At 42.0% G+C, this 14,019-nt stretch overlaps 1 protein-coding gene across 1 annotated transcript; it reads left to right on the forward strand.

Moving 5' to 3' along the window:
* The first annotated feature begins 1,936 nt into the window (after positions 1–1,936).
* LOC147572503 (uncharacterized) lies at positions 1,937–12,429 on the forward strand. Its single transcript, XM_086694617.1, has 8 exons — positions 1,937–1,952; positions 2,328–2,537; positions 3,239–3,386; positions 3,461–3,850; positions 4,817–5,007; positions 6,580–6,663; positions 7,175–7,265; positions 11,559–12,429. The coding sequence occupies exons 1-8, from the start codon at positions 1,937–1,939 to the stop codon at positions 11,656–11,658; spliced, it is 1,230 nt and encodes a 409-aa protein (XP_086550743.1). The 3' UTR covers positions 11,659–12,429.
* Positions 12,430–14,019: the final 1,590 nt, after the last annotated feature.

Genomic DNA, 14,019 nt, shown 5'->3' on the forward strand with positions numbered 1-14,019 from the left:
CTAAAAGATGACTCTCTAGCACACATAAAAATTCAAAGAAATCATAAAGAGAAATTGGATCTAACTGGTGCATAACTATCCTAAAACGTAACATGAAAGGGACAAAAAATACATCAAGTATAAACACACAGAATGCTTGGAACACTGCATAAATGTTTACAGAGCAAAGATTGTCAGGAAGTAAAATAAAAAGTGTACAATAACTATAGTTGAATTTAGAGAAACTAGGGGTAGGAGTCGGTGTTGAACTTACACTTACCTGCAGTCTCCACTTTTTCTATCTTTCATATATATCACCTTTAAACCCCAAAATGTGTTATTTTAAAATAAAGTAAGACAGTACATGCTGAGAACTATGAAAACCTCTTTGGTAATGATCTTCAAATCCAGTGACACATTCAGGATGTTGTTAGTATAGAGAGTTTTGGAAACATTCAACCATAAGAGTCTGAAATATGATTTTAATATTCATACATTCCAAACAACATAATTAGTTAACATCAATTGAACATAAACATTTTTAACTTCTACAAAAACATAAAAACTTAAAGATGAAAATAAAGATATAATTAAGGTAAAAATATTTTAAGGTGATATCTTCTTCATTTTGCATCAAATCAAGTGGCATTCTTAGAATGAGTAAGCTGGCTGTCTCCAATGGAGCCAATTTATCTAAATCTGAATCACAAATGAGAGTCAATTTTCTCACATTTAAAGGACTATTGTTAAAATTGTCAAGTTATCTGTGGTGTTAATATTGGTGTAAATACTATTTCTCCAGGACATTTCACCTAATGCTGGTGGAATCAGTGTATGACAATTGGCCTGAAACCAATATGACCTATAACCATTTATTTTCACTTTTGGCTGCAAAATAATTACTTTTAAGATTAATTCTAATATTTTTCTGCAGTTATTGTCATTCCTGTGTAAAGATGAGTGTTACTTTGCCAACTCACTATAGCTTTGAACTGAAAAGGTTTGGTAAATCTTTAATTTTCAATTTTTAGAGTAAGAACTTGATAATAGTGAACTTCTGATAGCTTTACATATATATATATATTTGTTTTGTTTTGTTTTGTTTTGTTTTGTTTTGTTTTTAATGTTGTATCACCGGGGCACCTGGGTGGCTCAGTCGATTGAGCATCCATCATGATTTTGGCTCAGGTCATGGGATCGAGCCCAGGACTTGAGCTCTGGGCTCTGTGCTGAGTGGGGAGCCTGCTTAAGATTCTTTCTCTCTTTCCATTTGCCCCGCTGTCACCACAGAGCTCTCCTCTCTCTCTCAAAACAATTCATACATACATACATACATACATACATACATACATACATACATAAATCAACATGGATTCCTGAATTTTTATTTATTCAATTTATCATAATGAATTATAGGCATTATTTTTGAAGCTCAAATTATCCCCAATTTGGCTAGTTGAGAGCCTCTTGAAACTGGCTGCTGATTGCTTTGTTATACCCCATTATTCTTTGAGCATTTCTTAAGACAACATGATGTTCCAGGCTCTCTGGGTATTTCCCTGCCCAATGCCTGTAAGCATACACCTTTCGAAAGGGGTCTGATTCCTTTTACTGGGAAATAGTGTTTAGAACCCAAGAATTGTACCATCCTGTGAAGAGAATTATGTTGAAATAGAAATGTTCAACACCGTGGAAACGTCTTTAAATGTCTTCTTGCTAGACAGAAGACTGAAATAGAAGTGAAATTTAAAATTCATTTGCTCCTATTGGATCTTACAATTGAAGGTTAATAACACAGGGTTAAAAACTTTCTAGTACATTTTCTGTCTCTTTACTCACATATTCTTATGTTTCAACATTTGCAAAAATAATACAAAAAGTTTAATGCAAACATTACTACTACCAGGTAAACTGCTGAATGAAGGTTACAATGTCTTTGCATTTATTTTGTCCCGGGATGTTCAACTCTGAATGTAAGTACTCTCTTCCAAAATGACTTCAAATAATCCTTATCTCTGATTGGTTCACTTCCCAACTTAATACAGTTTTACATTTATTTGCATTCATATTTTAATTTTAAATCATGCTTCTTCCTCTATTAAGCTTAACTTTTTAGATATGAAAAACAGCTACATGTTTCAAAAGTCAAAGTCACATGACAAGGCTCTCTGAAGAGTAAGCTTTTTCCATCATTTATCTGTTTCCTCATTTAATAAAGTTATATTTTTATTAGTTTCTGTCATCCTTCCAGTGTTTATTAATCTCTTTTTTTCAATATATAGAAGGGAGGTGATTTTACACATTTATCTGTACCTTGCTGTTTTCGTATCTAATCTTCTCTTGAATAGCCTTCCTCAGCTCCCTGCACAGAGGCTGCCTCAGTAGCTGTGCTGTGGTAGACACTGGTCACCAGCACAGTCCGGATCAAGCGTCCCCACATGTGGCTGCGTTGGGAGCCAGAAGGGAAAAGGCTGTCTGGCACTGCCCTCCTCTGGGCTCCTCTGACCTTGGCCTTGTCGCTGGGGTGCTTGAGAATAAAGGCCTCCTAGGTCAGAAGGGTAGGAGGAGCCCAAGTTGCGCCTGGCCCCAGGCCACGTTAGGGGCCCTTGTAAGAATCCTGGTGGCGGGCAGACACTGGGAGACCTAATCTTTGGACGCCCGGTGTGAAATCCTCCTTTGTGTAACTGTGTCAGCGTACGAGCAATTAGTATTTATTTCTTGGTGGATGGACACTCTGCCCTTAACCCTTCCCATACGCAAAAATTAACCTAGTAGGAGCCAAGACCCCAGGTCTTTAAATCCATGCCTCCAGGGCACACAGCAGTCCCTTTCAGGGAAACCCAAAACTTCACACCTGTCAGAGTTTTGAAAAATATGACTGCACATTTGCAAAACACTGTGTAACACATCACACTCATTACCTCAATCGTTTCTCATGGAAACCCATGACGTAGGTACTCCATCCACATCTTTCAGAGAATGCAAGAGTTTTAGAATAAGCCGTTGGCCCAGGATCACATTGCTAGGGAGAAGCCAAGCCATAACCTGACCCTAATCTGGCTCACAGATTTTTTTTTTTTTAATAAGCAATGTGAATAATTTAATTAGTTTTGGAAACCCCTCTCTCCCCAAATAACACCTGACACAAAATGCAATAACGCTTTGCAAAAGTTACCTACAGGGGGTCAAAAATATTTTAAAACAAATTTGAAGATTGTAGTGTTTTTACTCATAACATGAGACGCAAACCTTGGGCGAGGGCGGATTCCCCGTATTGCTATTACCCCATGTAAATTTAAAACAAAAGAGAAAATTCGGAGACTTCCTAGCCTGCAATTAAATGCAAAGACAAACAAAGCCCTTAAGAAAACCATTCGAGAGGGCTACGAAACGAATAAAACACAACGGTCAATTACTTCTGTGGGGATGAATTAAACTGAAGGGAAGTCAAGACGCCCTAACGCTTACTGAGCGGCAATAGACAGAGGCACCTTAGCCACCGCGGGACCCCTGCAGGCGTGCAGGAGCCAGCCAGTCGCGCAGGCGCAGGGCCGCAGCGGGAATCCGCCCCGCCTTCCCCGGGCCCCGCCTCCCCACTTCAGTTCCGGGTCCTGTCAGTAGGGGCGGCCGCGGTCTGGGCAGCGGCCAAAGCCGCGAAGCTGCGCGGCCCGGGTTTCCAGCCGGGCCTCTTTCCCGGCCGGGCCCCAGCATGGCTGCCGCCAGGGCTGCGGGTGGGGACGGTGCCGCGTTGTCGCGTTCCTGACGGCCCCTGGCGTCTGTGCTCTCCTTCTCTTCCCCAGGCCACTCCAGCAGACATGTTTGCCAAGGCCTTTCGGGTCAAGTCCAACACGGCCATCAAGGGGTCGGACAGGTGAGGGAGAGAAGGGCCCTGTCCCGCCCACCAGGACACCCAGCCATTTCTCCATCCCGGCTGGCCCACAGCCCTTTTGGACTAGCTCAGCCGACCCGGGGTGGAGGCCGAGGGGTCCAGCGGGGGAAGGGACCCCAGGGGACCAGGCTGGAATAGACATGTTTTGAGGGTGAAGAGGGAGAGGAGGCCTGATTTATCTCCCAGGCTATCTTTTGGATATTGTAGTTCGTTTAAAGGAAAACGTAATTCAATCAGCGCTTATTGACTGCGATCTATAGAAGGTATTGCGGAGGGCGCCAAAAAAGAAAGAAAGGAAAGAAGGAAGGAAGAAAGACAGACGGACAGGGTGCCACTCTCCTAAGAGCTTAGAGTCCCTGAGGAGAAATCAGATGGGGAACCGAGAACTACAACGATAGGAGGAAAAGTGTCTAGTGATTACTTCTGGCAGGAGAGACAGACAGATGGAGGGAGAGGTGAGGGAGAATTAAGGGACATGTTTTGAGGAGAACCGTATCTGTTCAGACAGTGTCGCAAACGCAGATAGCACGTTGCGAATTTTGGACCCCGTGTTCTATAGTTGTCACTCTTGGTGCCCTGGTATAGCTTTTTAACCATCTGGACAGGTTTGCCAAGCATAGAGAGAAGGGAGTGGGTGCGAAGGCTAGGCATAGAGGCAGGAAGGCAGGGCTGCATTTCCAAAGTCAGGCTAACTTGGTTACTGCCTGGATCTCAGTTTCCCTCTTTCTTCGTAAAATGGAAAGTCTTGCCCCCAAGAATATGTGACAATAGAGGAGACATGGGATGTGAAAGAGAATAGGATGTTTTGGAAGAGTGTACGAGAGTAGGGCATCATAAAGCAGTTTTTCCTTGGCCCCTTGATTTGATAGTAAGTCCTTCCGAATCCTTTGCATTTCTCAAAATGCATCCAGGCACGATTCATCCCACTCATTGGTTTGCTTTCTGCAGGAGAAAGCTTCGGGCTGATGTGATGGCTGCTTTCCCCACTCTAGGAACAGATCAGGTCTCTGTGTTGGTACCTGGAAAGGAGGAGCTCAACACTGTGAAACTGTATGCTCACAGAGGGGATGCAGTGACTGTGTACGTGAGCGGTGGTAACCCCATCCTGTTCGAAGTGGAGAAAAATCTGTACCCGACAGGTATGGCAACAGGATGGACATGGCCATTACTGTGATCCTTGCCTGGCATCCGTTTCTCCTTATTTCTTTCATTCACCTGTCTTACTCAAAGCAGTAAGTGCCAAATCTCCCAGTACCATCCGTAAGAATCGTTTCGGGCCCAGTGTCCCTAGAATTGGGTCTTTCAAGGTCGAAACTTACTGCCGTAGGAGGGAGAATGAAAGGGCCAATACAGAAAGAGCGCGGTTGCCAAGAGATATTCTGAGATGAAGGAACAGTAGTTCCTAGTGGGTTAACTCGGGATGGAGCAGGGGTCTCGAAAAGGGTGGCATTTCAGGACATGTAGGAAATACGTCTTAAAACGATGGCTGGCAGGATTTTCTTTAGAGACTGAAAAGATCCTGTGATAGGAAAGAAGCTGGGTTAATGAAACCACGTACCCAGCGGTCTTAGTGATGTACTCCCATCGAGACACCTCACAGGGATTCTTCCTTCGGCTCTATCTGGCTCTCAGGATCCTTTGCTTTCTCTCCTTGTGACAGAACTCAGACATCTAGGGTCCTTTTGTCTCTAGCTGCTGACACCTGCTTTGTCACTGGGGCTTTTCTTGCCCGAAGCTGGGCTGCAGCAGCGTAGGGCAGTCTCCTTGGGCCGCTCCTGCCCCCACCCCACTTTGCTGCTATAGGGACACAGGAGGCGCTTTTTGATCTAAGGGTTTTTACCACTAATCACTATGAAAACAGAGGGAATACAAATAATAAACATGCGGAAATTTCCAAATTGTTTACAGGCTGGTGCCCTGTTCTTAGTCTACTTGTTTCTGAGGTCACAAATGGAATCCTCCTCGGTGTTTGTCCCCACTTTACCTGCTGTGCCCATTTCTACAACTACAATCAGGTGGAATGATGGGGTCTCCCAGTCTCAGGTGACATGCAGGTTTTTAAGAATCTACCTTCTTCATTCCAATAGCAAAGCCTGTGGGCCCACTGCCTCCCTGTTATTTCCTAAGCATACCCACAGAAGATTTCCTTAGTCACTGAGGAGAGAGCTTTAAAGACAAGAGAGTGATTACCATTTATAATTTTTAAAAATTATATTCACATGTACTTTTGTATATGTGTATACTTTTTCAAGTTTTAGTAGTTTTACCACCTTCGCAAGTGTGGAAATTCTTGGTGATATCCTAATATTTATCCTTCCATATTTCCATTTTATATGGCTGTATAATGGTATAAATATGTTTATGTGATTTGTAAGCATTTTTATGCATATTTGTAATCGCTTATATTGCGATTATTAAAAGATAAAAAGGTATATTAGAAAAAAAAAGAATCTGCCTATTTTAAGAAGGAAACCCCTAGAAACCAAGGCTACACTGTATGTTAACTAACTTGAATTTAAATAAATACATTTAAATTTGAACAAAAACACACAAAAACCAGAATGAACCCTCTTTGGGCCTCACAGCCTCTTCTCTAGCTTTGAGCTGAGTTCCTTTACTGTCCCTGAATTAAAGTGGCCTTCGCGTTTGGCTTTGCCAGTGCCCCAGGGGATTGACTTTTTGGCAATAAATCTGTGTCTCTTTTTGGGCAGTGTATACCTTGTGGTCCTATCCTGACCTTCTCCCAGCTTTCACGACGTGGCCTCCGGTACTTGAAAAACTGGTGGGGGGAGCAGGTAAGAAGATTTCCCTATATTCTGGCTATCGACTGAAACCCGCTTAGGAAGGACCGACTACTCCAATAAATGTACCCGCTTCCTGCGTTCATATGGTTGAAAAATGGAATTTTTCCCCCGTTTGCGTTTCATCTCTCTCTTGACTGCTTCCGTGAGGTCCCTGGGCCTCTACGACGCTGTTGAAAGGCTTCAGTCAGCTTTGTACTTTGTACTTCAATGAGAAAATAGTTTGTGAACTGCCGTATGCTGTCCTTTAAGTCAGTAAGCTAAATTTGGGAAACCAGAATAAGATAGGTCATGGAACTGGCCTTGGTGCTTCAGTTGGACCACTAGCCCCCCTAGGGAAATGCTGTGATACTCAGGTTGCCGTGTTTTAATTTTCATTATGAATAACCTAGCTGATACCTGATAAAGGTTTGTAGGTTGAGTGAACAAATAAATGATGAAGTAGAACTTGGAATTGTTTAGAAGCGGAATACAGGTTGTGATGCATTTGTTTCATTTGCTGCAGATTTAATGCTGCCCGGACTCGTGGTGCCCCCTGCTGGTCTGCCTCAGGTACAGAAGGGTGACCTCTGTGCCATTGCCTTGCTGGGGAACAGGTACTGTGTCAGTCCGCTGTGCCTTTGGGGGAAAAGCTTGGGTAAAACTGGGGGAAGATTTGAGAAATGACAGCTTCCAATGCATATGGATAAAGGATTACACGAGAAAAAAACAAACAGGTTTTCCTGGAGTGGGCCACTGGGGCCTTGGCCCTGAGCCTGTGGAGGTGTCTTTATATCTGGGCCAAGTGTATTTGCTGCTGCTGATTTTTTTTTTTTTCTAGTGATTTTATATTTATGGAAGAGTTGCAAAGATAGTGTAGAGTTCTTATCCAGCTTCCTGTAATGATAACGTTTTTTATAACCAGAGTACAGGTATCAAAAGTAAGGAATTAACATTGGCACAGTCCTATGAATACAATTGTAGACTTCATTCATATTCCCCCAGTTTTTCCATGAAATGTCTTTCCATACCACTTTGCATGTAAATGTTGTCTTAGTCTCTGGTCTGTGACATTTTCTTGGTCTTTCTTGGTCTTTCATTGCCTTAACACCTTTTTCTTCATCATCTACATCATCATCCTCTCTTTTAATTCTGGTTTTCATTATTTATTTTTGAAAAGGAGAGGATGTCAGTGGGCAGAGGCAGAGAGAGAGAGAGAGAGAGAGAGAATCCCCGGACATGGGACTCAATCCATGTGCCCCGGGATCATGACCTGAGCTGTAACCAAGAGTCAGACGCTTAACTGACTTAGCCACCCAGATGCTCCTAAGTTATATGGATAGTTTTCTTGAGATATATTTTACATACTACAAAATTCACTAACTCCAAAGCTACATTTCGGTGGTTTGTAGTGTATTTTCACAGAGTTGTTCAACCTTTAAACATAAATAAGGAAGCATTCATAGGAACAGTTCCGAAAAATCAAAAGCCCCCTCACCTCACAAACCTTTTCTCCTAGAAGTAACCATATCATTTGATGCATACATCCTTGTCAGCCTTCTTGAATACATGTATATGTGTGCTTATGAAAACCTACAATTTTGTTGTGTATGGTTAAAAATACAACCAAATGGAATTATGCTTTATCTGTATTGTTTTTCCACTTAAGATCGTGGGGACATTTTCCAGGTCAGCAAGCTCAGGGACGCTGAGCCTTCTTACCTGCTGCTGTGTGGTGATGGAAGAGGTCCTCTCCGAGTGGACCTTGTGGTCACCTCCAGTGTGTCTTCATCACAAACAATATCTTTTTTTTTTTCTTAACGTAATTTGTTGTCAAATTGGCTACATACAGTGTGTACCGTGTGCTCTTGGTTTTGGGGGTAGATTCCCATCGTTGATTGCTTACATACAATACCCAGTGCTCATGCCAACAGTTGCCCTCCTCAGTGCCCATCACCCATTTTCCCCTTTCCCCAGCCCCCTCCCATCAACCCTCCATTTGATCTCTGTATTTAAGAGTCTCTAATGGTTTGCCTCCCTCACTCTTTGTTTGTAACTATTTTTCCCCTTCCCTTCCCCAATGGTCTTCTGTTAAGTTTCTCAAGTTCCACACGAGTGAATATATATATATATATTCCTCTTATCCATTCATCAGCTGATAGACATTTAAGCTCTTTCCATGATTTGGCTATGTTGAAAGCTCTGTTGTAAACATTGGGGTCCATGTAACCCTATGAATCAGCACTCCTGTATCCTTTGGATAAATTCCTAGTAGCGCTATTGCTGGGTTGTAGGGTTGTTCTATTTTTATTTTTTTTATTTTTTTATTTTTTCAACGTTTATTTATTTTTTTGGGACAGAGAGAGACAGAGCATGAATGGGGGAGGGGTAGAGAGAGAGGGAGACATAGAATCGGAAACAGGCTCCAGGCTCTGAGCCATCAGCCCAGAGCCTGACGCGGGGCTCGAACTCACAGACAGCGAGATCGTGACCTGGCTGAAGCCGGACGCTTAACCGACTGCGCCACCCAGGCGCCCCAAGGGTTGTTCTATTTTTAATGTTGAGGAACCTCCACATTGTTTTCCAGAGTGGCTGCACCAGTTGGCGTTCCCACCAACAGTGCAAGAGGGTTCCCATTTCTCCATATCCTCGCCAGCATCTGTTGTTTCCTGAGTTGTTAATTTTAGCCACGCTGATGGGTGTGAGGTGGTATCTCATTGTGGTTTTGATTTGTATTTCCCTGATGATGAGTGGTGGTGAGCATCTTTTCATGTGTCTGTTGGCTATCTGGATGTCTTCTTTGGGAAAAGTGTCTATTCATGTTTTCCTTCCATTTCTTCACTGGATTATTTGTTTTTTAGGTGTTGAGTTTGGTAAGTTCTTTATAGATTTTGGATACTAATCCTTTATTCAATATGTCATTTGCAGATATCTTCTCCCATTCCATTGGTTGCCTTTTCATTTGTTGATCGTTTCCTTTGCAGTGCAGAAGGTGTTTATCTTGATGAGGTCCCCGTAGTTCATTTTTGCTTTTAATTCCATTGCCTTTGGAGATGTGTTGAGCAAGAAATTGCTGCGACTGAGATCAGAGAGGTTGTTGGCTGCTTTCTCCTCTAAGGTTTTGATGGTTTCCTGTCTCACATTTAGGTCTTTCACCCATTTTGAGTTTATTTTTGTGTATGATGTAACCAAGTGGTCCAGTTTCATTCTTCTACGTGTTGCTATCCAGTTCTTGCAGCACCATTTGCTAAAGAGACTGTCTTTTTTCCATTGGATATTGTCTCCTGCTTTGCCAAAGATTAGTTGGCCATACATTTGTGGGTCTTATTCTGGGTTCTGTATTACATTTGTCTATGTGTCTGTTTTTGTGCCGATACCTGGTCTTGATGATTACAGCTTTGCAGTAGAGGCTAAAGTCTGGGATTGTAATGACTCCCACTTTGGTTTTCTTTTTCTTTTTTAAACAATTTTTTTTTTCAACATTTATTTATTTTTGGGACAGAGAGAGACAGAGCATGAACAGGGGAGGGGCAGAGAGAGAGGAAGACACAGAATCGGAAACAGGCTCCAGGCTCTGAGCCATCAGCCCAGAGCCTGACGCGGGGCTCGAACTCACGGACCGCGAGATCGTGACCTGGCTGAAGTCGGACGCATAACCGACTGCGCCACCCAGGCGCCCCTGGTTTTCTTTTTCAATATTACTTGGGCTGCTCAGGGTCTTTTGTGGTTCCATACAAATTTGCTCTGAGAAGAATGCTGGTGCAATTTTGATTGGGATGGCATTAAATGTGTAGATTGCTTTGGGTAGTGTTGACATTTTATCAATATTTATTCCTCTAATCCATGAGGATGGAATGTTTTTCCATTTCTTTGTGTCTCGTTCAGTTTCCTTCATACCTTCTATAGTTTTCAACATACAGGTCTTTTACATCTTTGGTTAGGTTCATTCCTAGGTATTTTATGGTTCTTGGTGCAATTGTAAATGGGATTAATTTCTTGATTTCTCTTTCTGTTGATTCATTATTGGTGTATAGAAATGCAACTGATTTCTGTGTATTGATTTTGTACCCTGTGACTTTGCTGCCTTTATGTATCAGTTTTAGCGGCCTTTTGGTGGAGTCTTTCGGGTTTTCCATATAGAGTATCATGTCCTCTGTAAAAAGTGAAAGTTTCCCTCTTCTTTGCCAGTTTTGATGCCTTTTATTTCATTTTGTTGTCTGATTGCTGAAGCTAGGACTTCCACAACTTAGTTAAACAATAGTGGTAAGAGTGGACATCCCTGTCGTGTTCCTAATCTTTGGGCTGGTGGGAGGGGTGGAGGAGATCTCCATCCATCCCCCCCCCACCCGCCCTCTCGTAACCAACAGGTTTTTCTCTATACTTAAGTGTCTGTTTTTTTCTTTTTCTTTTTCCCACTTTGTTTTGTTTCTTAAATTCCACATATGAGTGAAATCATATATATTTTTCTTTCTGTGACTGATTTATGTCACTTAGCAATTATACTCTGTAGCACTATCCATGTCATTTCAAATGGCAAGATTTCATTCTTTTTTTATGGCTGGGAAATGTTCCATTATGTGTGTGTGTGTGTGTGTGTGTGTGTATTATAAATATATATGTATGTCATACATGTATATGTATTCCATTATATGTATGTGTATGTATACCATATGTGAATGTATGTATCTATGTTATGTGTATACCACCCTCTCTTTATCCATTTGTCAGTCACTAGACATTTGGGCTATTTCCATAATTTGGCTGTTGTTGCTACTATAAACATTGGGGTGCATGTATCCGTTTGAATTAGTATTTTTATATCCTTTGGGTAGATACCTCGTAGTACAGTTGCTAGATTGTAGGGTAATTCTATTTTTAACTTTTTGAGAGACCTCCCTACTGTTTTCCAGAGTGGCTGCTCCAGTTCGCATTCTCACCAACATTGCCAGAGGATTTCCCTCTCTCCACATCTTCACCAATACCTGTTGTTTTCTGTGTTGTTTATGTTAGCCATTCCGACAGGTGTGCGGTGATACGTCATTGTAGTTTTGAGTTGTACTTCCCTGATGTTGAGAGATGTCGAGCATCTTTTTATGTGTCTGTTAGCCATCTGGATGTGTTCTCCGGAAAAAGGCGTATTCATGTCTTCTGCCCGTTTCTTAACTGGATTATTTGTTGTTTGGGTGTTAAGTTTATATCTTGTTGTTGGGTGTTGAGTTCCTTATATGTTTTAAATATTAATCTTATGAAATTTTAAAAGATTGGAATTATTGAGAGTACATCTCAGACCAAACAACGTTAAGCAATAAATCAGTTTAAAAGATAACTAGAAGAACCCCAAGTTACCAGAAATCGACACTTTAGAAGACAATCTTTTAAAAAATTAAAGCAGGACTTCTAGCTTCTGTGGTGTGATGAGCTTGGTGAACTCACTGAGCTTACTGAGGACATTAAGAAATAGACTCACACATTTCCAGTTGCCTGATTTAAGACAAAAGTCAGAGTGAAGCAGTGTAGTAGGAAAGCGGTGATATTTTCAGTAAATATTGCCCGAACAGTTGGATAGCTATATTTTAAAAGTACGTCTGTCGCTCTTAGTACCAGATACCATACACAAAAGTCAAATGAGTTGTAAATGTGAAAGAGAAAACAATGCTTTTAGGGGAAAACATTATTGCATCCTAGGACTAGGCAAGGATGTCTTAAATACGACACGAAAGGTACTAATCCAAACGGGAAACAATTTTAAATTTAATTCAATTTTAAAATTAAGAAAACCTCTTTAAGTTTGTTTATTTATTTTGAGGGAGAGAGTGAGTGTACATGCACAGGCACTGCCGGGGGGGGGGGGGGGAGGGGCAGAAGGGCAGAGAGAGGGAGAGAGAGAGGGAGAGAGAGAATCCCAAGCAGTCTTCACATTCATAGTGTGGAGCCTGATGGGGATTGAACTCAGGAACTGTGTGACATCATGACCTGAGCCAAAACCAAGACTCGGATACTTAACCAAGTGAGCCACAGGTGCCCCAAGAAAATTATTTTTGGTTTTAATCTCCAAACAGTTTATTTTTGTCCATTGCAATGATTTCTTTTTGTCCATTGCAATGATTCTATCCCGTGACATTAACAAGGACTGTCTCTGCTGTGGCTAGAGCCATAGACGTGCAAGGCGACTAGTGACCCAGAATTCTTTTCTGCTTACACGTGTCAGTGAATTCAGCCTGAATTTGTGGTTTGAACCCTCTGAAAACGTGTCCAGCTTCCAAAGCTGGCTACCAACTTCCAAAGCAGGCTTGAAGAATACGTTTGAAAAAATTACACCCAAGCATAACTATGAAAACCAAACATCTGACTGTTCCATTTAAAATGCAGAAATTCTGCTCAGTAAAAAACATGTAACACTGAGCAAATAGACAGCCCATCGACGGAGAAAATATTTATAGTACATATGTCCAAGAATGTACAAAGAGTATAGAAAGAATCCCCACAATGAGATAAGTAAAAGACAGGTAACTCAGCAGAAAAGACTTGAATAGACAATTCACCCAAGAGGATATCTAAATGACCAGTTGCTACACGCGAGTTCTCCACTTCATTTGTCATCGGGCAAAGGCGTATTAAAGCCACAAAGAGGTACTGCTCTGTGTTCACCAGAATGGCCAAAATCGCACAGATTGGAGACATCAAGTGTGTTGAGGATTTGGAGCAATGTATACACTGCTGATGGCACACCAGTTAGCAGAATCCTTTTGGAAAACGCTCTGATGTTACCTGGTAGACGTAAACGTATTCACGCGTCACGTCCTACCATTTCACTCCTCAGTATGTACTCATCAGGAATGACGACCTGTCTTTATCTAAACCTCATAATAGGCTCATAGCGGCACTACTTCTGTTAGCTGCAAACGAGAATCCACCCCGATGCCCAGTGGCAGGCACACAAATAAAATGAGATATGTTCAAAGAATTGAACATTACACGCCCTAAGAATTAATGATCCGCAATTAAACCCAACAGCGTGGTTGAATGACACACGGTTTTTCACGAAAGACTCTGAATACTAAAGACTCAGTATCTGATCTCTCAGCTGATGCAGAGTACCAGACAGGCAAATGGACTCCATGTTCCCAGAGACCCGGAGAGTGGTCACTCTGTGTGTGGTGAGAGGAGGGCGAGAGGGACTGACTGAAGGGACAACTGGGGCTTCCCTGAGACCTAGTGCTGCGCGGTTTCCTGAGTTCGGTGCTGCTGCAGAGGCGTCTTCACCTTCTCGAGATTCAGCAGACCCTTTGCTTCCCTTCTCTTCATGCTTATCGTATTTCAACATAGAGTTTTAACAATCCAGCATTCCACTTTCTTGAGTTTTGAATTGTT

This window comes from Puma concolor, chromosome E4 (assembly GCF_028749965.1).
Source record: "Puma concolor isolate L17-30 chromosome E4, mPumCon1.1.hap2, whole genome shotgun sequence".
Lineage (NCBI taxonomy): Eukaryota > Metazoa > Chordata > Mammalia > Carnivora > Felidae > Puma > Puma concolor.